General features: G+C 34.8%; 1 protein-coding gene across 1 annotated transcript in view; it reads right to left on the reverse strand.

The window, feature by feature from the left end:
• Positions 1–24,489, reverse strand: part of DPY19L2 (dpy-19 like 2) — a 90,883-nt gene that overhangs the window by 51,357 nt on the left and 15,037 nt on the right. Inside the window, exons 5-9 of the mRNA XM_035021409.1 lie at positions 21,416–21,536; positions 18,492–18,585; positions 12,925–12,982; positions 11,177–11,268; positions 9,923–10,022 (exon numbers count right to left, since the gene is read on the reverse strand). Coding sequence (XP_034877300.1) covers positions 9,923–10,022; positions 11,177–11,268; positions 12,925–12,982; positions 18,492–18,585; positions 21,416–21,536 — 465 coding nt within the window. The remainder of the gene's footprint in view (positions 1–9,922; positions 10,023–11,176; positions 11,269–12,924; positions 12,983–18,491; positions 18,586–21,415; positions 21,537–24,489) is intronic.

The raw sequence follows: 24,489 nt of genomic DNA on the forward strand, positions 1-24,489 counted from the left end.
CCCTGCTTGTGTTCCCTCTCTCGCTGTGTCTTTCTCTGTCAAATAAATAAATAAAATCTTTAAAAAAAAATTTTTTTTTCTAAAAAAAAATTGAAAATAGAACTATCCTATAATCCAGCACATTTCTAGGTATTTAATTTTAAGAATTGAAAATAGAATCTTGAAGAGATATTAGCACTCTTATGTTCACTGTAGCACTATTCATGTATTCAAGGTGTGGAAATAACCTAAATCACAATCAATGAATAAATGGATTAAAAAATGTGCCATACACATACAATGGCATATCATTAGCCTTAAAAAAGAGGGAAATCCTATAATATGGAACAATATGAATGAGGCATTATGCTAAGTGAAATAAGCTAGTCATAGGACGAATACCGCATGGTTCCACTTTATGAGGTATCTAGAATAGTCAAACTCATAGAAGCAAAGAATAGAATAGCGATAGCCAGGGGCTGGGTGGAGAGGAGGAAATGGGAAGTTGTTAATCAACGCATATACAATTTCAGTTATGCAATATCAAAAACTCTAGAGATCAGCTGCACAACACTGTGCTTGTAGATAACAATACTGTACTCTATCTGTACTTAACAAGTTTGTGAGGAGGAGATGTCTCATGTTAAGTGTTCTTACCACAAACACACACACACACACACACACGCACTTAAAATTTTTTAAAACACAAAACAAAAATAAAAAGAATGTTTAACAATTGTGCACATCATAATATTGCATCAAAATATTTAAAGTAAGAATTTGCAGAACTAAAAGTAGACATCAACAAATCAACTGTTAAAGTGGAAGATTTTAAGACATTCCTCCTCTAGTAACTGAAATAAACAAAAATAGATACCTAAAAAATTTGAACAGCACAATTAACAGACTTTGCCTAATTAACACATGTAGGACTATATACCTAACAAATACAAAATACCCAATCTTTTAAAATGCATCAAAAATAGAAAATTGAGTGTACTCTGTTATCTAATTGCTTTCCTATATAAGGAAACAAATCTAATGAAACATCTGAGAACAAATTTAATGAAACATCTATGTAACATTATTGAAGGAAATTAAACAAGAACTAAATAAATGGATATATACCATTTTAATGGTCAGAAGACACAACATTTTAAAGATCTCAAAAAAATTTTTTTTACTGAAATGAAACTTTTCTTCAAAATGAAAAGGAAAAGAATATGTATGGAACCTCCTAAGATTTCATCTAAATTTGGGGGGTAGGAGAGAAACAAGTCTAGAACACAGGTTTTAAGAGGGATTAGGAGTATAAAAATGCAGTTGCTTTCTGCTTGTCTCCTGTTGAATTCCCCTCATTTAATAGAATAGTTACAGTTGTTAAAAGGAAGTTCATAAATTCACCTGGAGAGGAAAATTAATCTTGATGCTAATTATGGAAAAATGTGTCATATAGGTACTTATATAGGAAAGCAATTAGATAATAGAGTATACTCAATTAATGATAGTTTCACAAAAGGTACAGAAATATTCTTCAAATACATATTTCTTTTATTAATGCTGCATGAAACCTGAAGGCATTTTAGCAAGGAAGTAAGATAATATAGCCAAGTATATAACCTTCAATAGAGAAGAGTTCAAAGGCCTTAGAGATGCAACAAAAATAAACTGGAAAATGCTGGAGCTTTGCAATTGGACAGACTTGATTTTAATTTAATCTTTGAGCCTTTGTGTCTTCATCTGTAATATCCATCTGACTGGATTCCTTGAGGGTTAAATGAAATAAACTCTAATACTGAAGTCTAGCATATATTAAGTTTACTTTTCTTTCCTCTCATAGACCAATATTGTTAGGATATCCAAGTCTAGACCACCTTTCTTAACTATCACAAATAAGCTTTGGCTAAGAGAAACACTTCATGGGTGAAAATTCTGCTCAGTTGCTGAAATGTTATTTGAATTGATGGTTGAAAAGAGAACCCTCTCATTTAAATACAAGCAACAGAGTCAACATTATGCTGTGAAACTGTTTTCTTCTTCCCTCCAGATGAAGGTTTCATCATGAGGCTAGTATTAGGTGAGTAGGTCTGAGGGCGGGTGAAATTTTTTTTCCAGGAAACAAAAAAGAATTTTGAATCAGATCAGGCTTTGGACCAATTTTGTTCCTGAAATCAGAGATGAGTGCATTGTGCACTGAAAACATAAAAACTGAAATTGAACATGAAACTCTTCTGTAAACTTTTGACTCTCTGTTCCTTATACATAGAATTTAACATAGATGGACCTTGAAGGCATTATGCTAAGTGAGGTAAGTAAGACAGAGAAAGACAAATACTATGGTATCACTTACATATGGAATCTAAAAAAGCCGTACTTGTAGAAACGAAGAGTAGAATTGTGGTTATGAGGGGCTGAGGGATGGGAGAATAAGAGAGACATTGGACAGAGGGTCCAATTTGCAACTAGAAGATGGATAAGTTCTAGAGATCTAACACACAGCACAGTGATAATATTCAATGCTGTATTATACACTTCAAAGTTGCTTAGAGACTAAATTTTAAATGCTCTCACCACCACAAAGAAATAATAATTATGTGACCTAACAGATATGTTTAACACTAAGGTGGTAATCATATTGAAATATAATAATGTGTCAAATGAACATATTGTATACCTTAAACTTACAAAATGTTACTTGTCAATTATATCTCAATAATGAAAGAAAAAAGACAAAAAAGAAAACTAAAAGCTTAACACATCTTTTGAATGGAGAGAAAATCATTAAAGCAACATCAAAATTACCCAAACAGCTACTTAAAGAGATTCATCAGCACCAGTGGATTAATAAATGTGCTTGCAAGGAAGTGATGCACATTAGAAATCTATGTTGGCATGTGCAAATAATGGAAACCACAGACTTCCTGTGGGCCAACTATAAGGAAGTAAAGCAGAGAGAATACTTTAAACATGCAGCACCAATTAAGTTGAGGTTATAATTTAATTTTCGTAAATAACTAGCAGCACAAGCCTTCTTGGCACAATTTCTCACTGCCAATAGAGAACATTATTATTATCAGTGATGGTTAGTTAGGTGGAAAGGAGTTCTAATGTAAAATTTAGCTTATCATGAAATCTCATCAAAATTAACCTTCAACTAATTCCCCAGCTCAGTCTCTTGCCATTAGTTACTTAGTTGTTTGGGGAAACAGGATATGGCCCCAAATTCACTCAAATAATGTCATGATTGAAGCTCCGAGAAATGGTGTCCAGTAAAATTCTGCCCTTCAGACAAAAGAGCCAACAGCTAGATTAGAAGCACATACCCCTTACCATGAAGAGTAGGATTAGCCCTTACCATGTTGTGTAACTTGGTATCCAAAATGATTCCTAAGATAAAAGGAAAATCTACAGACAAATTTATAGAGATCATCTCAAATATAAACAAGAAAAATTGTGAATTAAAGTAATAGGAGGGAGAAGAGCAAGAGACCTAAATTTCGTCTGGTCCCAGGAATTCAGCTAGATAGGGATCAAACCATTCTGAACACCTAGGAACTCAACAGGAGATTGAAGAAAAGAATAGCAGCAACTCTCTGAACAGAAAAGCGACCACTTTCCAGAAGAGTCATATTCTATCCCTTCATACTAGTTAACCTTATTTTTGGTATATATATAAGTTGTTCTCTCTTTAAAATTTTGGGATACAGTTTCTTCTAACAGACCAAAATATACCCTAAATCTCTACTGTATGGCTTTGTTCTAGTCTCCTGCCTGATCACATTCTCTCCCTATTTTTTTTTTTTTTAAATCCTCTTCTTTCTTTTTTCAACCAACTTCTTATCAATTCCTTTTATAAAATCTTTTATGGGGTGCCTGAGTGGCTCAGTGGTTAAGTGTGTGCCTTCGGCTCAGGTCATGATCCCAGGGTCCTGGGATTGAGCCCCGCATTGGGCTCCCTGCTAAACGGAGAGCCTGCTTCTCCCTCTGCCTGCCACTCTGCCTATCTATGCTCTCTATCTCTCTGTCAAATAAATAAATAAAATCTTTAATAAAATAAAATCTTCTATAATTTTCATCTTTACAGTCATATTCCATCCCTTCATCATTTTACCCTTACTTTTGTAAGTTTTGTAAGTTTTTCTTTCTTTAAAATTTTGGGAGGCACTTTCTTCTAACAGATCAAAATACGCCCAAAATCTAGTGTGTAGCACTGATCTATGCACCAGCCTGATCATATTTGATCATATTCTTTTTTTTTCTTTATCTTTTTCCTTATATATATATATTTTTTTTTTCATTTTTCTTTCTTTCCCTGTCTTTTCCCCTGGTTTCAGGTCTCTTCTGATTTGTTTAGTGTATATTTTCTGGAGACGTTGTAACCCTGTTGGCATTATGTTCTCTCATTCATCTATTGTCCTCTGGACAAAATGACAAGACGGAAAAAAATCACCTGAAAAAAAAAGAACAAGAGGCAGTACCGACCGCCAGGGACCTAATCAATACAGACATTAGTAAGATATTGGAACCAGAGTTCAGAATGACGATTTTAAAGATACTACCTGGGCTTGAAAAAAGCATGGAAGATATCAGAGAAACCCTCTCTGGAGAAATAAACAAACTAAAATCTAACCAAGTCGAAATCAAAAAGGCTACTAAAGAGGTGCAATCAAAAATGGAGGCTCTAACTGCTAGGATAAATGAGGCAGAAGAGAGAATTAGTGATATAGAAGACCAAATGATGGAAAATAAAGAAGCTGAGAAAAAGAGAGATAAACAACTCCTCGTGGATCACGAGGGCAGAATTCGAGAAATAAGTGATACCATAAGATGAAACAATATTAGAATAATTGGGATCCCAGAAGAAGAAGAAAGAAAGGGAGGGGCAGAAGGTATATTGGAGCAAATTATAGCAGAGAACTTCCCTAATCTGGGGAAGGAAACAGGCATCAAAATCCAGGAGGCACAGAGAACCCCCCTCAAAATCAATAAAAATAGGTCAACACCCCGACATCTAATAGTAAAACTTACGAGTCTCAGCAACAAAGAGAAAGTCCTGAAAGCAGCTCAGGACAAGAGATCTGTAACCTACAATGGTAGAAACATTAGATTGGCAACAGACCTATCCACTGAGACCTGACAGGCCAGAAAGGACTGGCATGACATATTCAGAGCACTAAATAAGAAAAATATGCAGCCAAGAATACTATATCCAGCTAGGCTGTCATTGAAAATTGAAGGAGAGATAAAAAGCTTCCAGGACAAACAAAAACTAAAGGAATTTGCAAACACGAAACCAGCCCTACAAGAAATCTTGAAAGGGGTCCTCTAAGCAAAGAAAGAGCCTAAAAGCAACATAGACCAGAAAGGAACACAGACAATATATAGTAACAGTCAGCTTACAGGCAATACAATGGCACTAAATTCCTATCTTCAATAGTTACCGTGAATGTAAATGGGCTAAATGCCCCAATCAAAAGACACAGGCTATCAGATTGGATAAAAAAACAAGACCCATCGATATGCTGTCTGCAAGAGACTCATTTTAGACACAAAGACACCCCCAGATTGAAAGTGAGGGGGTGGAAAACCATTTACCATGCTAATGGACACCAAAAGAAAGCTGGGATGGCAATCCTTGTATCAGACAAATTAGATTTTAAACCAAAGACTATAATAAGAGAAGAGGAAGGGCACTATATTCTACTTAAAGGGTCTACCCAACAAGAAGATCTAACAATTGTAAATATCTATGCCCCTAACATGGGAGCAGCCAATTATATAAGCCAATTAATAACAAAAGCAAAGAAACACATCAACAACAATACAATAAAAGTGGGGGACTTTAACACCCCCCTCACTGAAATGGACAGATCATCTAAGCAAAAGATCAACAAGGAAATAAAGACTTTAAATGACACACTGGACCAAATGGACTTCACAGATATATTCAGAACATTCCATCCCAAAGCAACAGAATACACATTCTTCTCTAGTGCCCATGGAATATTCTCCAGAATAGATCACATCCTAGGTCACAAATCAGGTCTCAACTGGTACCAAAAGATTGGGATCATTCCCTGCTTATTTTTGGACCACAATGCTTTGAAACTAGAATTCAATAACAAGAGGAAAGTTGGAAAGAACTCAAATACATGGAAGCTAAAAAGCATCCGACTAAAGAATGAATGGCTCAACCAGGAAATTAAAGAAGAATTTAAAAAATTCATGGAAACAAAAGAAAATGAAAACACAACTGTTCAAAATCTTTGGGATGCAGCAAAGGTAGTCCTAAGAGGAAAGTATATAGCAAAACAAGCCTTTCTCAAGAAACAAGAAAGGTCTCAAATACACAACCGAACCCTACACCTAAAGGAGCTGGAGAAAGAACAGCAAATAAAGCCTAAACCCCAGCAGAAGAAGAGAAATAATACAGATAAGAGCAGAAATCAATGAAATAGAAACCAAAAGAACAGTAGAACAGATCAACGAAACTAGGAGCTGGTTCTTTGAAAGAATTAACAAGATTGATAAATCCCTGGCCAGACTTATCAAAAAGAAAAGAGAAATGATGCAAATAAATAAAATCATGAATGAAAGAGGAGAGATCACAACCAACACCAAAGAAATACAAACAATTATAAGAACATATTATAAGCAACTCTATGCCAGAAAATTAGATAATCTGGAAGAAAGGATGCATTCCTAGAGATGTATCAACTACCAAAACTGAACCAGGAAGAAACAGAAAACCTGAACAGACCTATAACCACTAAGGAAATTGAAGCAGTCATCAAAAATCTTCCAAAAAACAAGACCCCAGGGCCAGGTGGCTTCCCAGGGGAACTCTACCAAACATTTAAAGAAGAATTAATACTTATTCTTCTGAAACTGTTCCAAAAAATAGAAATGGAAGGAAAACTTCCAAACTCGTTTTATGAGGCCACCATTACCTTGATCCCAAAACCAGACAAAGACCCCATCAAAAAGGAGAATTACAGACCAATATCCCTGATGAACATGGATGCAAAAATTCTCACCAAAATACTAGCCAATAGGATCCAACAGTACATTAAAAGGATTATTCACCATGACCAAGTGGGATTTATTCCTGGGCTGCAAGGTTGGTTCAACATCCGCAAATCAATCAATGTGATACAGTATATTAATAGAAGAAAGAACAAGAACCATATGATCCTCTCAATAGATGCAGAAAAAGCATTTGACAAAGTACAGTATCCTTTCTTGACCAAAACTCTTCAGAGTATAGGGATAGAGGGTACATACCTCAATATCATAAAAGCCATCTATGAAAAACCCACAGCAAATATCATTCTCAATGGGGAAAAACTGAGAGCTTTCCCCCTAAGGTCAGGAACACAGCAGGGATGTCCACCATCACCACTGCTATTCAACAGAGTACTAGAAGTCCTAGCCACAGCAATCAGACAACAAAAAGAAATAAAAGGCATCCAAATCGCAAAGAAGAAGTCAAACTCTCACTCTTTGCAGATGATATGGTATTTTATGTGGAAAACCCAAAAGACTCCACCCAAAACTGCTAGAACTCATACAGGAATTCAGTAAAGTGGCAGGATATAAAATCAATGCACAGAAGTCAGTGGCATTCCTATACACCAACAACAAGACAGAAGAAAGAGAAATTAAGGAGTTGATCCCATTTACAATTGCACCCAAAACCATAAGATACCTAGGAATAAATCTAACCAAAGAGGCAAAGGATCTGTACTCAGAAAACTATAAAATACTCATGAAAGAAATTGAGGAAGACACAAAGAAATGGAAAAACGTTCCATGCTCATGGATTGGAAGAACAAATATTGTGAAGATGTCAATGCTACCTAGAGCAATCTACACATTTAATGCAATCCCTATCAAAATATCAACTTTTTTCAAAGAAATGGAACAAATAATCCTAAAATTTGTATGGAACCAGTAAAGACCCCGAATAGCCAGAGGAATGTTGAAAAAGAAAAGCAAAGCTGGTGGCATCACAATTCTGGACTTCCAGCTCTATTACAAAGCTGTCATCATCAAGACAGTATGGTACTGGTACAAAAACAGGCACATAGATCAATGGAACAGAATAGAGAGCCCAGAAATGGACCCTCAACTCTATGGTCAACTCATCTTCAACAAAGCAGGAAAGAATGTCCAATGGAAAAAAGACAGTCTCTTCAACAAATGGTGTTGGGAAAATTGGACAGCCACATGCAGAAGAATGAAACTGGACCATTTCCTTACACCACACACAAAAATAGACTCCCAATGGTTGAAAGACCTCAGTGTGTGACAGGTGTCCATCAACATCGTAAAGGAGAACACAGGCAGCAACCTCTTTGACCTCAGCCACAGCAACTTCTTCCTAGAAACATCACCAAAGGCAAGGGAAGCAGGGCAAAAATGAACTATTGCGACTTCATCAAGATAAAAAGCTTTTGCACAGCAAAAGAAACAGTCAACAAAACCAAAAGAGAGCCGACAGAATGAGAGAAGATATTTGCAAATGACATACCAGATAAAGGTATGTCATATAGTATCCAAAATCTATAAAGAACTTATCAAACTCAACACCCAAAGAACAAGTAATCCAATCAAGAATTGGGCAGAAGACATGAACAGACATTTTTCCAAAGAAGACATCCAAATGGCCAACAGACACATGAAAAAGTGCTCAACATCGCTCGGCATCAGGGAAATCCAAATGAAAACCTCAGTGAGATACCATCTCACACCAGTCAGAATGGCTAAAATTAACCAGTCAGGAAATGACAGATGTTGGCGGGGATGAGGAGAAAGGGGAGCCCTCCTACACTGTTGGTGGGAATGCAAGCTGGTGTAGCCACTCTGGAAAACAGTATGGAGGTTCCTCAAAAAGTTGAAAATAGAGCTACCATACGACCCAGCAATTTCACTACTGGGTATTTACCCCAAAGACACAAATGTAGTGATCCGAAGGGGTACGTGCACCCCCATGTTTATAGCAGCAATGTCCATAGTAGCCAAACTATGGAAAGAGCCAAGATGTCCATTGACAAATGAATGGATAAAGAAGATGTGGTGTGTGTATATACACACACACACACACACACACACACACACACTGGAATATTATGCAGCCATCAAAAGGAATGAAATCTTGCCATTTGCAACAACGTGGGACCTGGAGGGTATTATGCTGAGCGAAATAAGTCAAACAGAGAAAGACATGTATCATATGATCTCACTGATATGAACAATTCTTAATTTCAGGAAACAAACAGGGTTGCTGGAGTGGTGGGGGGTGGGAAGCATGGGGTGACTGGGTGATAGACATTGGGGAGGGTATGTTCTATGGTGAATGCTGTCAATTGTGTAAGACTGTTGAATCACAGACCTGTAACTCTGAAACAAATAATACATTATATGTTAAAAAAAGAAGAAGATAGTAGGAAGGGAAAAATGAAGGGGGCAATTGGAGGGGGAGATGAACCATAAGAGACTATGGACTCTTGAGAAACAAACTGAGGGTTCTAGAGGGGAGGGGGTGGGGGGATGGGTTAGCCTGGTGGTGGGTATTAAAGAGGGCACATATTGAATGAAGCACTGGGTGTTATACACAAACAATGAATCACGGAACACTACATCAAAAACTAATGATGTAATGTATGGTGATTAACATAATAAAATAAAAAAATAATAAAAAATAAAGTAATAGGAAAAAGTCTTTTGCATGTTGATCAATAAGATGTGCCTAACTAAACCAATACATTAATAGAATGTAGATTTACATAATTTTTTAAAAATCATACACATACGTAAACTTTATAATTATTCCACATTTTGAAAATCTATTAGGGCAGAAACATAATGACATTATAAAACTTCTATAAAAACAACCAAGTACATCTTGCATTGAACTTAAATTAGTTTAAAATCATCTTACCTGTGTAAAAAGTATAAACTGAGCAAACTGCCAGGGAAGCATAAAAGCAACATTGGAAAGACAGAGTGCAATAAAATGCCTTCTATTACTGATCGCGGTCCTTAATAGAGAGAATTGATACCAATAAGTTTTACCATAAAAGTAGCCTATCACTAAACAGAAAAGCTAACTGAAAAATGATGAAATCTAATGACCCCTTACCTTTGATATAAGGTAACAAAATATAGTTAAATTTAAAAGCCCATTAAAAAGAAGTGAAAATACCTGGGTTATAAAAATGCTTAGCATAAAACAATCTTAATTAGAGCTTTAAATATTGTATCTCGTTTATCAGTAAATACAATACTTTAAACATAAAAGTTTATTTTCCTTTCACTAAGCATATTAGAAATTTAATACTCCGGCAATATGGTCAGAAAATAGTGTGAACTGACCCTCCAATATCTCAAAATATGCAGCCTATACGAGCCACAACAGTTTTACATATCACTGCTTTTAGATTTCAAAAAGCAATGAAGAAAAGTGTAAGTGTTGGTGCAATATTAAATTAACGACTATGAGAACGCTTTAAAGAAAAAAATTAAAACAATGACTGAAAAAAAATTCTAGAATGCAGTTATAAACTACTCCATGTTGAAGTTTAAACTGCCCAGTCTGCAATTAAAAGATGTATCAGTAACCAACACCTTTTACCACAGATGGTTTTAGTATCTTTTAGAATATGAAAAAAGAGCTGTAAACATTTTGTGTAAATAATAAAAGTTGTATTAGATTTTGATAAATCCTTATACTATGGTATATAAATTTTCAAAAGCAAAATTTTAAATGTTCATATTGTTTAGTAATATTATCACAAAATATATTATGTTCTGTTATCTTTTATTTACCAAACAAAAGTGACTTCTGGCTAAGCTACAGAGTATAAAGCATATAAAGGCTACAGTCCTAAATGTTGTAGTTAACACATTTCATTCCATGAAACCCCTGACTGGTTAGACTAAAATCACTTCCAAAAATTGGAAAATAAACCATCTTTCTAGGAATTTAGATTACCTAAAACCTGTAGTCTAGACTCTTAAGTAGAAAGCAACTTTTTACATAGTAATTTTAGATTATTTTCTCAACTGAATACTCTATTTTTAAAGTAACTAAAAATAAAGGGAAAACAAAATTTGATAATTATAACTTAATAGGTTGAAGTATATTTTAAGAAACTTAAAATATATTTAGATTTATTTTATAAATAAAAATTACCTGAGAATCAAAGTTAAAATGCACATCTGAAGTACAAGAAATGGATATGAAAAACTTTCTCGGAGAGGTGGTGTCCACATTACACGAGTAGCCTGAAATCAATAAAATACTTCACTTTATGTTCCATCGCAATAAATATTAATCTAAAAATCATGAGTAGGTTGGTTTTAATAATTTTAATACTAGACTCATTAATTTATGAATACCTGGGATAGCTTCTCAGTTTCTGGAGCTCTCTTAATGTGCATACAGGCATTAGGTAGAGAGCCATTAACTAGCAAGTCCAGAAGCAAGTAAAACCCAAAAATGCCAAACATAAGAAACCTAAAGGGCAAACAAGATGGTAGGTATAGGAGTGGTGAGGATTTTGGAACTGAAAAACCAGATCCACATTCCAGCTCTGCAGTAAGGACCCTGGCATTCCAGGGCTTTGGCATGTATGTATGCCCAGAAAAAATCTAACTAAGTGTCACCTAGGGCATTCACAAACACCAAGAGAGTTTAAACATAACAAGTTTAATGAGTATAAGCACACACTACAAGTAACTAAAATTGTCTCTGAATTTGTGAAATACACCTTCAAAAGAGTTAACGGTTAAGTTTCTAAAAACACCTGGAAGTTATCTGGAAATTACTAATGTGATACATAAATTAAAGTACTGACATTTTGTATAGACTTTAAAACTAATTATTTTTAAGACATGAGTGAGAATATTGTGAAAGTTTTATATCAAGAACTCTAAAATTCTAGAAAGAATTGAAACTCTTATAAACTCTTATTACTCCTCTTCCAAGAAACCAAAACTAAACTTTAAAAGATGGATTATGGTATGTATAAGAAAGTCAATTCATCTGGCATACTCAAAGAAAAGGTTTTGTCTTTACATGAACACACTGGTAAATGAATGCATTTGTTTAAGTTTACATATTTATGTATAATTTTTATGATTCCTTTGTCTGATTTTCTAAAATTCATCAATTATTTACCTTTTCTAGTAGTAATGGATAAAAACTTCAACCAACCCTATGTAATCCATGCCACAACATATTATATAGTTTCCAAAAGCTAGCAGTCATATTCTCTCACTTTTCATTGCTACATCTCAGCATCGAACAGAATCTGGCACAGGTTACATACTCAGTATACTGTTGAATGAATCTAACATATTCTAAATAAGTTTCTATGAACTCTTTGTAGGTGAACTATATCCCATTGGACTGAGTTAGTAAGTTTCTATTTTGAATTCAGCATTTTGTGTAATTGAAAAGGCAGCATGATGTAATAGAAGGAAGCAAGGTTTTGGAGCCAGACAGATGGAAAATGGGAAGCCCAGTTTCACCAGTTATTGAATGTGGAATCTTGTATAAGTAACATAACAACTATAAATTTCAATTTCATATCTTCTACAGTGAGGATAATAACTACCTTCCATAAAATGTCATGGGAGTAAATGAGATAATGTTTATATAAAGTGCCTGAACTTAATAAGTACAGTATTTCCTTTGTTAACAAAACAGAGTATTTGGATTTTCTACAAAATATAGGTACACTAAAAATCAGGCAAGATATTTCACATCATAAATTCTAATTATGTAAAATGTGGATAGACATGATTAAAATATGAATATTAACATGATAAAATATTGCAGTCCTAAATAACATGCAAATTATATATTGTTTTGATGAATATACTTCCTTGTTCCCATACAGCCCCTCTATCTTAAAAACTATTTTCTAGAAAACAAACCTCTCCATGGTTGAAAAAGTAGCATAATACTGTAATTAGACCTCCAAGTTGAGTCCCACTGTTAAAAAAAAAAAAGAGTATACATTAATAATTCATAAAAATATAGTGAGTTTTTTACGGGGCGCCTGGGTGGCTCAGATGGTTAAGCATCTGCCTTCGGCTCGGGTCATGGTCCCGGGGTCCTGGGATCGAGCCCCATGTCCAGCTCCTGGCTCGGCAGGGAGCCTGCTTCTCCCTCTGCCTCTCCCCCTGCTCATGCTCTCTCTCTCTTTCTGTGTCTTGAATGAATAAATAAAATCTTAAAAAATATATATATATAGTGAGTTTTTACAAAATTATCTTAGAATTTAAAGTCATATTTAAAATGCTATAGTACTAAACCCCATACAAAATAATGCAAAAATTTCAAAAGTATGCATGTAATGTTTTAATCTTGAATGTACAAGTATACAAAATATACATACAAAGTAATCTGAATTTTATAATTTGTTGTATTTAAAATATTTTCTAAATAAAACATATAAGATGTGAATGTAAAAATTTTTAACAGGCAGGCCAGGACTTCAAAGTCTATATTGCATTCTCTGAATTTTCTGGAGGCCAGTTTTTTATTGAAATTGGATTTCAGTGACTGAGAGACAAAGACAAGAGCCCAGCAGTTTCACTTAACAGTGACTTTGAACTGTCTAAATTACTGCAAACATTCTTTGATTCAGTCCCAAAGAAACCATCATGCAGAATACAAAACTCAGATCCTGAATGGCTGATGATCATCAAAGATTAAGAACCATTTCTTGGGGCGCCTGGGTGGCTCAGTCATTAAGCATCTGCCTTTGGCTCAGGTCATGATCCCAGGGTCCTGGGATCAAGCCCCACATCGAGCCCCACATCGAGCCCCACATCGGGCTCTCTGCTCAGTGGGGAGCCTGCTTCTCCTTCTCCCACTCCCCCTGCTTGTGTTCCCTCTCTCACTGTGTTTCTTTCTGTCAAATAAATAAAATCTTTAAAAAAAAAAAAAAGAACCATTTCTTAAAGTTGCCTTTTCTTTGTAAGTTTTCATCACTGTATCCACAACTTCACACTTGGAAGACAATAAATATCACATGAATGATGGAAGAACAGATGGAATGAGCTCAAAACAAGCAAAGCTAATGGGAAGTGATTTACCATTAATAGATTTTCACTAAAGAAAATTCAAAGGATGTCTTTGAAAAGAAAGAAATTGAGAGGAGGAAGGTGTGAGAAGCAGAACAAATGCAGCCTACAGAACGTAGGATCATGTGGATATAAATCTAAGCAAGAATTGACAATATAAAAAAAAAAAGAATTGACAATATAAACAGCAATAATAGTGCCTGCTGTGGAGGGTAATAGAGGCACTAAACTATGATAGTAATTGTAAGATGTGAGGGGCTGTTTTGAAGCAAAGTGTCCTAAAATTCTTTGTACTGATCAGAAGAAGGGGAAAGATCTCAATTAATTTTGGACTTGATAAAGTCAGATATGCAGGTTACCATTTTATCATTAACCACCAAAAGAAGAGAAATGGAAAATTTCTATTCTTCCTTCCAAGTTAACACCAACAGGGGAGAGCGGCCAGGGTAAGAAATAAAAAATTTACCCCCAATTCCTATTTCTTTTGTTTTTCATATGCCATCACTTCCAATCTCCTCACAGTTTTGGCAACACTTTTATAGCCAACATTTTTTATATTTACATATCCTTCTCAAAGACTGGAGCCTAATAATGTATTTGATATTACAGAACTGTGTAACCAATTTAGAGAAGACCATCACTTCCTGAGGAGCTCTCCCAGTGAAAAATACAAATTTAAAAAAAATTTAGTCTTGTGTAACATTTTACATATTAAAGAAGCATAATAGGAGCTAATTTCAAAAATAGAACATTTTTAAAAAATAGAACATTTTAAAGCCTGCCAACATAATCTAAAAGTAATTTTCCCTCAAAATACTGATGAGTTTATATTTTCCTATAAGGCATAAATAAAAAAGTACATAAAATTTTCTAGTTCCTAGAACAATTATAAAGTGAACATACTTGTAACTAAAAGCATAATATCACTGGAACAGAAAACTGATCATCACACTCTGAGTCCCCACTTGATACCCCTTCAGACAGCCACTATCCTGATTTTTGTGATTATTAACATAACCACATCTATACACATACCAATAGTATGATTTAATCTGTTCTTAAACTTTACACAAATGGAAGTTGCATCTTTTAAGTTTGTGCTTACCTTCATTCATTCAACACTATTATTTGTAAGATTTGTCCATGTTGATGTATGTAGCTATAGCTCATTCATTCTCAATATTGTACAGTATTCCACTGTATTAATGAACTGTAATGTGTACATTTCTCTGTTGTTAGACATTTGAGTTGTTTTCAGTTTGCAGCTATTACAAACAATACTGTTATATTCTTGTACATACTTCCTGGTGTACATGTACAAAATTTCTTAGGCATATGTATACATACATATTTTTATATATATTAGTATAATTGGCACACAATGTTACATTAGCTTCAGGTATACAACATAACGATTCAACATCTATACTCACAAGTGTAGCTACCACCTGTCACCACACAACGCTATTACAATGCCATTGACTATATTCCCTATGCTGTACCTTTCCACCCTGTGACTTATTCATTCCATAACTGGACGCCTGTATCCCCACCCCCCTTCCCCAGTGGCAACCACCAAGTTTGTTCCCTGTATGTATATACTTTATAAAGGAATTGTGGAGTTAGAAGGTATCTACACCTTCAACTCTACTAAATTATGCACAGTTTTTCCAAAATAATTTTACTAATTTATATGTCCATCTGCCATGGTTAAAAGTTTCTTTTGCCAATCTAGTAGATGTGAAATAGTATGTCATGGTTTAAATTTGTATTTTTCTGATAACTAATGATGTTGGTCAACTTTACATATGTTTATTGGTAATTTGGAATTCTTCTGGTATATATTTGATCATGAATATTTTGTGCAGTTTTCTATTGGGCTGTCTTCTTAGTCTTTGTCTACCCTCTAGAATATGCATTCCATGAGGACAGAGATTGTATTCCTGGCACCTAGAGTAGTGCTTCTGGTCACAGTAAGCATTCAATAAATTAGTTAAATCATCAAATTAATGATTGTAATGTCTGGATACTATGTTTGGTATATGCTTTGCAATATCTTTTCCCAGTCTGTGGCTTATCATTTTATTGTATAATATCTTGAGGAACTTAAATTCTTCCCATCAAATTTATTAGTTTTCTTCTTCATGGCAAAACTTTTCTTAAGTTTAAAAGAAATCTTTTCTTATCCCAAGTTACTGATATTCTTCTATATAACATTTTAAGCATTTTATAACTTTGTCTTTCATATTTTATAATCTAACTTGAATTTAATTTTCATATAGTTCCAACTTCTCTTTGTTCCTTATGATCTTCCAATTATTCCAGCACCATTTATTGAGAAGATGGTCCTTACCTACTGATGTACAATATCCACTCTATCATACATTAAGTGTCTTTAAATGGGACAAGTGTTTCTGAGACCTGCTTTATTCCACTGATCTACTTGCCTATCCCTATGCGACAATCACATTGCCTTATTTATATCGGTTTTATAATACAGAAATGATTACTAAAGCAAGTCCTCCTATCTTGTTCAAGAATGTCTCCACTATTTTAGGCCCTGTGCATTTCTGAACAATTTTAAAATCAGTTTACCAAGGCAAACAAAATTGGCAATGTACTGAATCTATAAATCAATTGGAATAACTCTCAACTTTTTAATTTTGTCTTCTAATCCATGATTTATTTATATTTATTTAGATATCCACTTACTTAGATTTCCCAAAAGTCTCTAAAAAAGTTCGACAATTTTCCCAAAGAGGTCATACATATTTCTTATCAAATATTTATCAAAAATTTCATGCTTTCAATGCTTTTCTAAATGGCATCCTTTTAAAATTTCACTTAAAAAAACAAAGTATAGATTTACAATGTCTGCATATTAATTTTTGTATTCAGTAACATTATAAATTTTATTATTTTAATACTTTACCCATAGATTCTTTTGGATTTTCTACATAAAATCATGTGATCTGCTTTAAGGACAGACACTTGTTTCTTTTTTCCAAGTTTTCCAATCTTTATACTTACTACTACTTTTTCTTGACTTACTGTGCTGGATAGGATACCTGGTACAATGTTGCAAATGTCACAATTTTTTATTGGTACTATGCTAGTATTTTTAAGCTGAAAATTTCCTAAAACAAGAAGTGTATATATATTAATCTCTACATAGACATAAACCCTATGAAAACCCAATATGAACTCAATACTTACTGAAAGATTAGATCTAGATTTTTAACTTTAAATGTTGTGCAGTTCAAGAATAACATTATAAAGAAAGCTGATGATCAGTTAGGAATATATTCTGCTGTAAGAAACAAAACCTAACAAAAGTGACTTAAATAACATGGATGTTTACTATGTCATTCAACAAGAAAATGAAAGGTAAGTGTCTGTTGGCATTGGTTCAGCAGCACAAGGACGTTAGGGCAGACTTATGCTATGTTTATGGCCTTTCCTTCAGGGTCACAAGATGACCGCAGCAGCTCCAGGTATCACACTTGAGTTTAAAAGCAGGAAACAGAGAAGGGACAGCTGAAATCTATCCTTTTATGAGAAAGACAAATGCTTTCCTAGGTGTAAACAAGACTGATTTCACCATATTTTTCACTGAAAAAAACTAGCTCATATGGATATCCCAAGAAGCAATGGAGAGTGGGAAGCAAAATAGATAATTGTCTTAATTAACTTCAACCTATCACCTGAGATTGGACACACTGCTACCCCAAACCAAATTGTGGTACTATTAACAAGAAAGATAGGCTATCAAATGTAAGTGTCTGCTACAGTGATACACGTTTTTTTACTTCTTTCTTAATTTCACATTTACAGACACTAAAATTAGAAATAACCTGCCACTAATGCCAACCAAAGATTCCTGTTATAGTAATTTTACATATTGTCTAGAAGTATTCTCATTAAAAACTTCAAGGAATTTTAATTAGTTTTTAAAAAAAAATCCCCACAAGGATAAAAGAGAGGCGGGGCGCCTGGGTGGCTCAGTCGTTAAGCGTCTGCCTTCGGCTCAGGTCATGATCCCAGGGTCCTGGGATCGAGCCCCGCATCAGGCTCCCTGCTCAGCGGGAAGCCTGCTTCTCCCTCTCCCACTCCCCCTGCTGTATTCCCTCTCTAGCTGTGTCTCTGTCAAATAAATAAATAAAATCTTTAAAAAAAAAAAAAAAGAGAGGCCTTTAAGATATTTTATTTATTTTTTATTTTTTTGGCTTTAAGATATTTTAGTGACAGCTCTAGTTTCTGGTTGCGCGATACCAGCTAAGTTTTTGAAAAAAATAAATTTATAAAATCCCATATTAATCAATTAATCTCATAATTATCCTTTTCATTTAATCAGAAAATGTCAGCCAGTCCTTATAAGCCCACTGAGAGATCTTTTAATACGGTAATCTTACCTCAGGTATGCACCATATATGAAGAACAATCCCATCATTACTCCATTTAAAATAAAAATCACAGCAACATAAAAGCAAGCAGGGTCTCCCAATCCTTTAAAAAAACAGATTATTCAGTATTTAATGAATAAATGACTATAAAGCAATTGGGCATAATTATCTCAGTGCTTTATAATCAAGGGTTCATGAACTTGCTGAAAACATTCACTGTTCAGATTGCTGCTCTATTTAAGAGTTACAGAAGTACTTTCCCTTTACTTGAGGTATTATTATACTGTAATGATTAGCTGGTGCTTCACTTTGTTTAGGTGATGCTGCTATTGTTCATTATCTACAACTCTCTGTGGAGAGTCACCGCATACATTACAGGAGAAAACCCACTGCATTGTTTTTTCCTTTGCTAGGCTCTAGGATGAGTAAGATATGGCCCCTGACCTCAAGCAGCACCTTTAGTCCATATGAGATGACCTAGTTCCTTGATCCATTATTATGTATAGAAAAAACCTTAATTCTTAATATATCCCATGTATAAACAATGTGTGTGTGTGTGTGTGTGTGTAAACACACATATAGTCTATTAGGTGCTATACAATGATCACACAGAATTCTCAGAACGGATCTATGAGATTAGTTAGTAAGAAAATACTCTTACTACTGACTGAGATAACAGAACACAGAAAACTTAAATAGCTTGCCAAAAGTTATTTAGGTGTAACTGATGGAGCCAAGATCTGAAGGCTGGCTTTTCTGATTCCTTCTACTTCTCTGACCATTCCTTTTCAGTCTGCTGTAATAACCTCCTCCATTACACACCACACCTCTTCACTGTTGGATCACCTTAGGTTCTGTCATAGGCCCTCCTCTTTTCTCAATCTGCATATTCTCCTTAAGGAAATTCTTTTTTTTAATATTTTCACTCATTTTATTTAAATTCAATTAGTTAACACATAGTGTATCATTAGTTTCAGATGTAGAGTTCAGTAATTCATCAGTTGCATATAACACCCAGTGTTTATTACATTATGTGCCCTCATTAATGTCCATCACCCAGGTACCCCATCCCTCCCACCTCCCCTCCAGCAACCCTCAGTTTCCTATGGTTACGAGTCTCTTATGGTTGTTTTGTCTCCCTCTCTGATTTTGTCTTATTTTATTATTCCCTCCCTTCCCCTCTGATCCTGTTTTGTTTCTTAAATTCTACATATCAGTGAAACCATATGATAATTGTCTTTCTCTGACTGACTTATTTCGCTCAGCATAATACCCTCCAGTTTCATCCATGTTGATGTAAATGGTAAGATTTCATCCTTTTTGGTAGCTGGGTAATATTCTATTGTGTATATATATATATATATATATATATATATATATATATATATATACCAGATCTTCTTTATCCATTCATCTGTTGATGGACATCCAGGCTCTTTCCATAGTTTGGCTATTGTGGACATTGCTGCTATAAACATTGGGGTGCAGGTGCCCCTCTGGATCACAACGTTTGTATCCTTTGGGTAAATACCCAGTAGTGCAATTGCTGGGTTGTAGGGTAGCTCTACTTTTAACTTCTTGAGGACCGTCCATACTGTCTTCCAGAGTGGCTGTACCAGCTTGCATTCTCACCAGCAGCATAAGAGGGTTCCCCTTTCTCCACATCCTCACCAACATCTGTCGTTTCCTGTCTTGTTAATTTTAGCCAGTCTCCACAGTGTAAGGATAGAGGGAACATACCTCAATATCATTAAAGCCATATACAAAAAGCTTCCCACAGCGAGTATCATTCTCAATGGGGAAAAACTGAGAGCTTTCCCCCTAAGGTCAGGAACACGATAGGAATGTCCACTATCACCACGGCTATTCAACATAGCACTAGAAGTCCTAGCCTTAGCAATCAGACAACAGAAGAAATAAAGGACATCCAAATTGGCAAAGAAGAAGTAAAACTCTCTCTCTTCGCAGATGACATGATACTTTATGTGGAAAGCCCAAAAGACTCCACCCCAAAATTGCTAGGTCTCATACGGGAATCCTTAAGGAAATTCTTATACTTCCAAGGCTCCAATGATCATCTGTATACAGATGACTCCAAGTTTATATTAGACCAGAACTTTCTTCTTCCTATATATGTCCAGGCAGGTAGCCACTTGACACTTCCACTTTGAGGTCTCCCAGGTACTTCAAACTACCGTAGCAATTCAAACCTGCTACTTTTAAAATGTTTTTACCATTCAAAGAAACTCAATTACTTAAGCCAGAAACCGGTGTTACATGACTTCACTCTCCTTCCCCTCTCCCATCAATCCATTACCAAATCTTGTCAATTCTGCTTCCCAAATCTCCCAGATATCTGCATTTTCCAGTTATCCGTCTTGCAATCAGCTGCTGAGAGAATAACAGTCTCCTCTCTGGCATCACTGAACCCACTTTTGTCCTTTACTAGTATCTTTTCCATATAACTGGCAAAATAATGTTTTTAAAATGTTAACTTGCTAAAATTCTTCAATGAGTAAAGTATAAAATCCTTAGCCAGCAAGTGGTCTTTTGTTTTCTGACTCTTGCTTACATTCCCAGCATCATTTCACACCATTTTTCTCTCTTTCTCTCTCTGCACCCAGAAGTCTAGCCTTCTTTCAGTTTTCTCTCGCCTTGGGACTTCTGAATATTCTGGTTCCTATTCTTGAAACACTTCTCCCTTACTCCTAACCTTAGCAATCTCATTTTCTTATTTGTAACACCCATCGCATTGTAACTACTAATGCTCTTCTTATGTGTAAACTCTGTGAAGGTGAGGTCCGTGACTACCTGGGGCATCTTGATCCCAACAGTAAATACTAACTTATCACTCAGTGACAACTTAATGAATATCATATATGCACATATATACAATTAATGACAACACAGCAACATTTTAGAAAGAAACATGCCTTCACAACTTTGAACTTCATTTAAAGGTTCTACTCTGGTGACATTCCAGCAGGTCTTAGCTTCTAGCCCAAATAAATTCATTATTCCCACAAATGTGCGATACCAGAAGGCTATAATCACCTACAAAGACAAAAACAAAAAGAGGTGATGGAAGAAAAGATCCTATCTTCATAATAATAATTTTTCCAAAATACTATTTTATGATGGTTTCCTTTGACATTATAAACTTTGACAAATTTATTTAAGTCATTTCATTTGGAAAACAGTCATTTTAAAATTATATATATATACATACAATAAACTAAATTTGTATATTACTGATTAGTGCACATCTACAAAAATTTGTTATGATCACCATCTCTGTAGTATATTCTTTGATCAATTCTACATAAAAAACAGTAGCTGTAAAATAAGTAAATAGCTTATAATTAAAATATGATGGTGATTAATAGGAAAATACAATGATTTACAGGAATATTTCATAACATTTCATTTATTGAATTTATTTGCTTCACAGTCTAAAAAATATAAAACCAACTACATATGGAATAATAGCTCCTGTGCCCATTAAAACTTTGACCAAGCAGGTTTCATTAACCAATTCTTCCCATTCTGCAAACCACTTTGTGAAGTTTAAAGACAAAGGAGAAGAACAACCATAGAAAACTACAAACAAAATGGTCATGCCTGGGAGATTTTTTTTTAATAATTTATAGATTTGGGAAAAATAAAGCAAAATCATTGGGAAAAGAATAAAAAAATAAAGAGTTCAAAGTGAAAAGTAAAAACCACCCAGAGCTAACTATTTTTAATATTTTGGTGATCATCCTCCCAGTCTCCCCCTTGGTATATAAAAACACATAGCTAGATCCGGTATCCTATAATATTATGTAAGATGTTAACATAATACACATCACCAAACATCATAAATATCTTTCCATATACAAAAAGTGTAAATTCATTATTTTATCACTTACTCTTATAAACCTGACCTTATACAAAAAAATTGTAATATATTCTTGTGTATTTATCATCCATGTACAAAAACTTACCACATTAAATGTATGTACTAAATCTAGAATTGTATTCCTTTCTGAGAGATAGTTTGATATAATAAGAAAACACTGCTTTAAAGTCAGAATTGAACACAAATTCTGACTCTGCAAGTTATGGTTTGATATCCTGAAGTAAATCCTTCAACCTCTGAATGTTGGCCACCTCATCTCTAAAATGATGTTAATAATAACCACCTTGCAGGAGTGATGAGGGATTAGAGCTTACATGCTGGCATATAGTTAAGCATTAAATGCTTTGCCTTTTCAAAATACATTATTCCAAACTTAACACTTTTAGCTTTGGGTGAGAAATTAATCTCCTTATGAACACAAAAAGTATGGACATTCATTTCAACACTGAAGTAACATATAAGGTTGCAACCATATCTAGATCTTCTCCATATTGTATCTATGCAATGTGAAATAAGACCGAATGATTCCTTGTTGCCTCATCCTTTATGATACTATTTACGTTATCAGATTACTTTTTCATAACATCAAGGAGACTGAAAACTGCTAATTATTCAATATCTTTGAATAAGTAAAAGGAAAAAATTAGCTAATGTCTTAGAGAACATAGTTAGAAATTAATGGAACAAGAAACGATTTTACTAAAGTTCTAAAAATAACCCTAAAACTAGTGTAATAAGCTAAATCCTCATCTTATACACACAGAATAAATCAACATTAACTAAAATTGAAGATTCGAGAAATCGGTTGTCTTTTAAATTTTTGCACTTACACTAGAGTCATACAGATAATCATCAGAGGAAATAAGAACAGAAGAGTGTCTCTGAAGGTAAGCTGGGATATAAAGAAAGCTGGTGCAGAAAACAGCTTCTTTCATCTTAGAACTTAGGTCTATACTATACAATTGTTACTACTAAAAATTACATTGAAAAATACTTACAGAAATAAAAAAAGGGGGGCACCTGGGTGGCTTAGTCACTTAAATGTCTGACTTTTGATTTTGGCTCAGGTCATGATCTCAAGGTCGTGAGATCGAGCCTCGTGTCAGGCTCCACACTGGGCATGGAGCCTGCTTAAGATTTTCTCTCTCCTTCTCCCCTTACCCCTCCCCCACCTCTTTTTTCCCTCTCTAAAAAAAAGGGAAAAAAAGAAATCTGGGAAGCCTCCAAGTACTTGGAAATTAAACAACATAATACTAAATATCCAATAGATCAAAGAGAAAAATCAATGGGAAATAAGAAAATAACTTGAACAGAACAAAAAAATGAAAAACAATATATAAATAGTTAAATAATATGAATTTCTGCTTTGGAGAAGATGGAGTAGACGTACTTTCTGCTATTTCTTCTGGGAATTATATAAATCAAACATAAGAAGACCCTGAAAGGTAGAGAGAAGGCAAACTACCTAGGGATCTTAGGACCCAAGGAACAACATGGTGATGAGTTTCCTGGACTTTCCTTTTGCCTCATTTTCTCAGATTTGGAGTTAAAGAGCCTGACAACCAGAAACACCAATGGGTTCAGACACAAAAAAAGACTGACAAAAGCCTGTTCTCTCTAGCTAAAGGACCAGGAAAGTGGCAGCCTAGGAATACATAAAAACTTTATAAACAATAATCTCTCCCCTCACCCAAATACCACAGAAAACAACAATAACAACAACAAAAACCCATATGGTCCCCCCAATAAAGGTCAAATTGGGAACTAGACTTCAACCTTCTCTAAGCTTTTAATAAGTCATCTCAACTCACCCACTAAAATGTTGTTAAGAAAAAGCCAAGTAGGACGCTCTCTATCCCCACGGTGTCAGTACAGACCATGTAAGGAGCCTGGACTTCTACCCCAACCAGCAGTAAGTCATCCTTTCCCCTTCCCAGTGTGGTAGTGTAAGAGAAGGCTTAGTGAGGAGTCAGGGCTTTCATTATCACCCAGGGGTAACAAGGCTATCCACACCATGGTGTCTACAGAGATCAGAGTTGGTCAGAACTCCGATCCCACTCAAAGGTAACGAGGAATACCTCTACCTTGGGGTCAACAGAGGCCAGG

The sequence above is a fragment of the Mirounga leonina genome, unplaced genomic scaffold (genome assembly GCF_011800145.1).
Source record: "Mirounga leonina isolate KUSES-001 unplaced genomic scaffold, KU_Mleo_1.0 Mir_174, whole genome shotgun sequence".
Classification (NCBI taxonomy): domain Eukaryota; kingdom Metazoa; phylum Chordata; class Mammalia; order Carnivora; family Phocidae; genus Mirounga; species Mirounga leonina.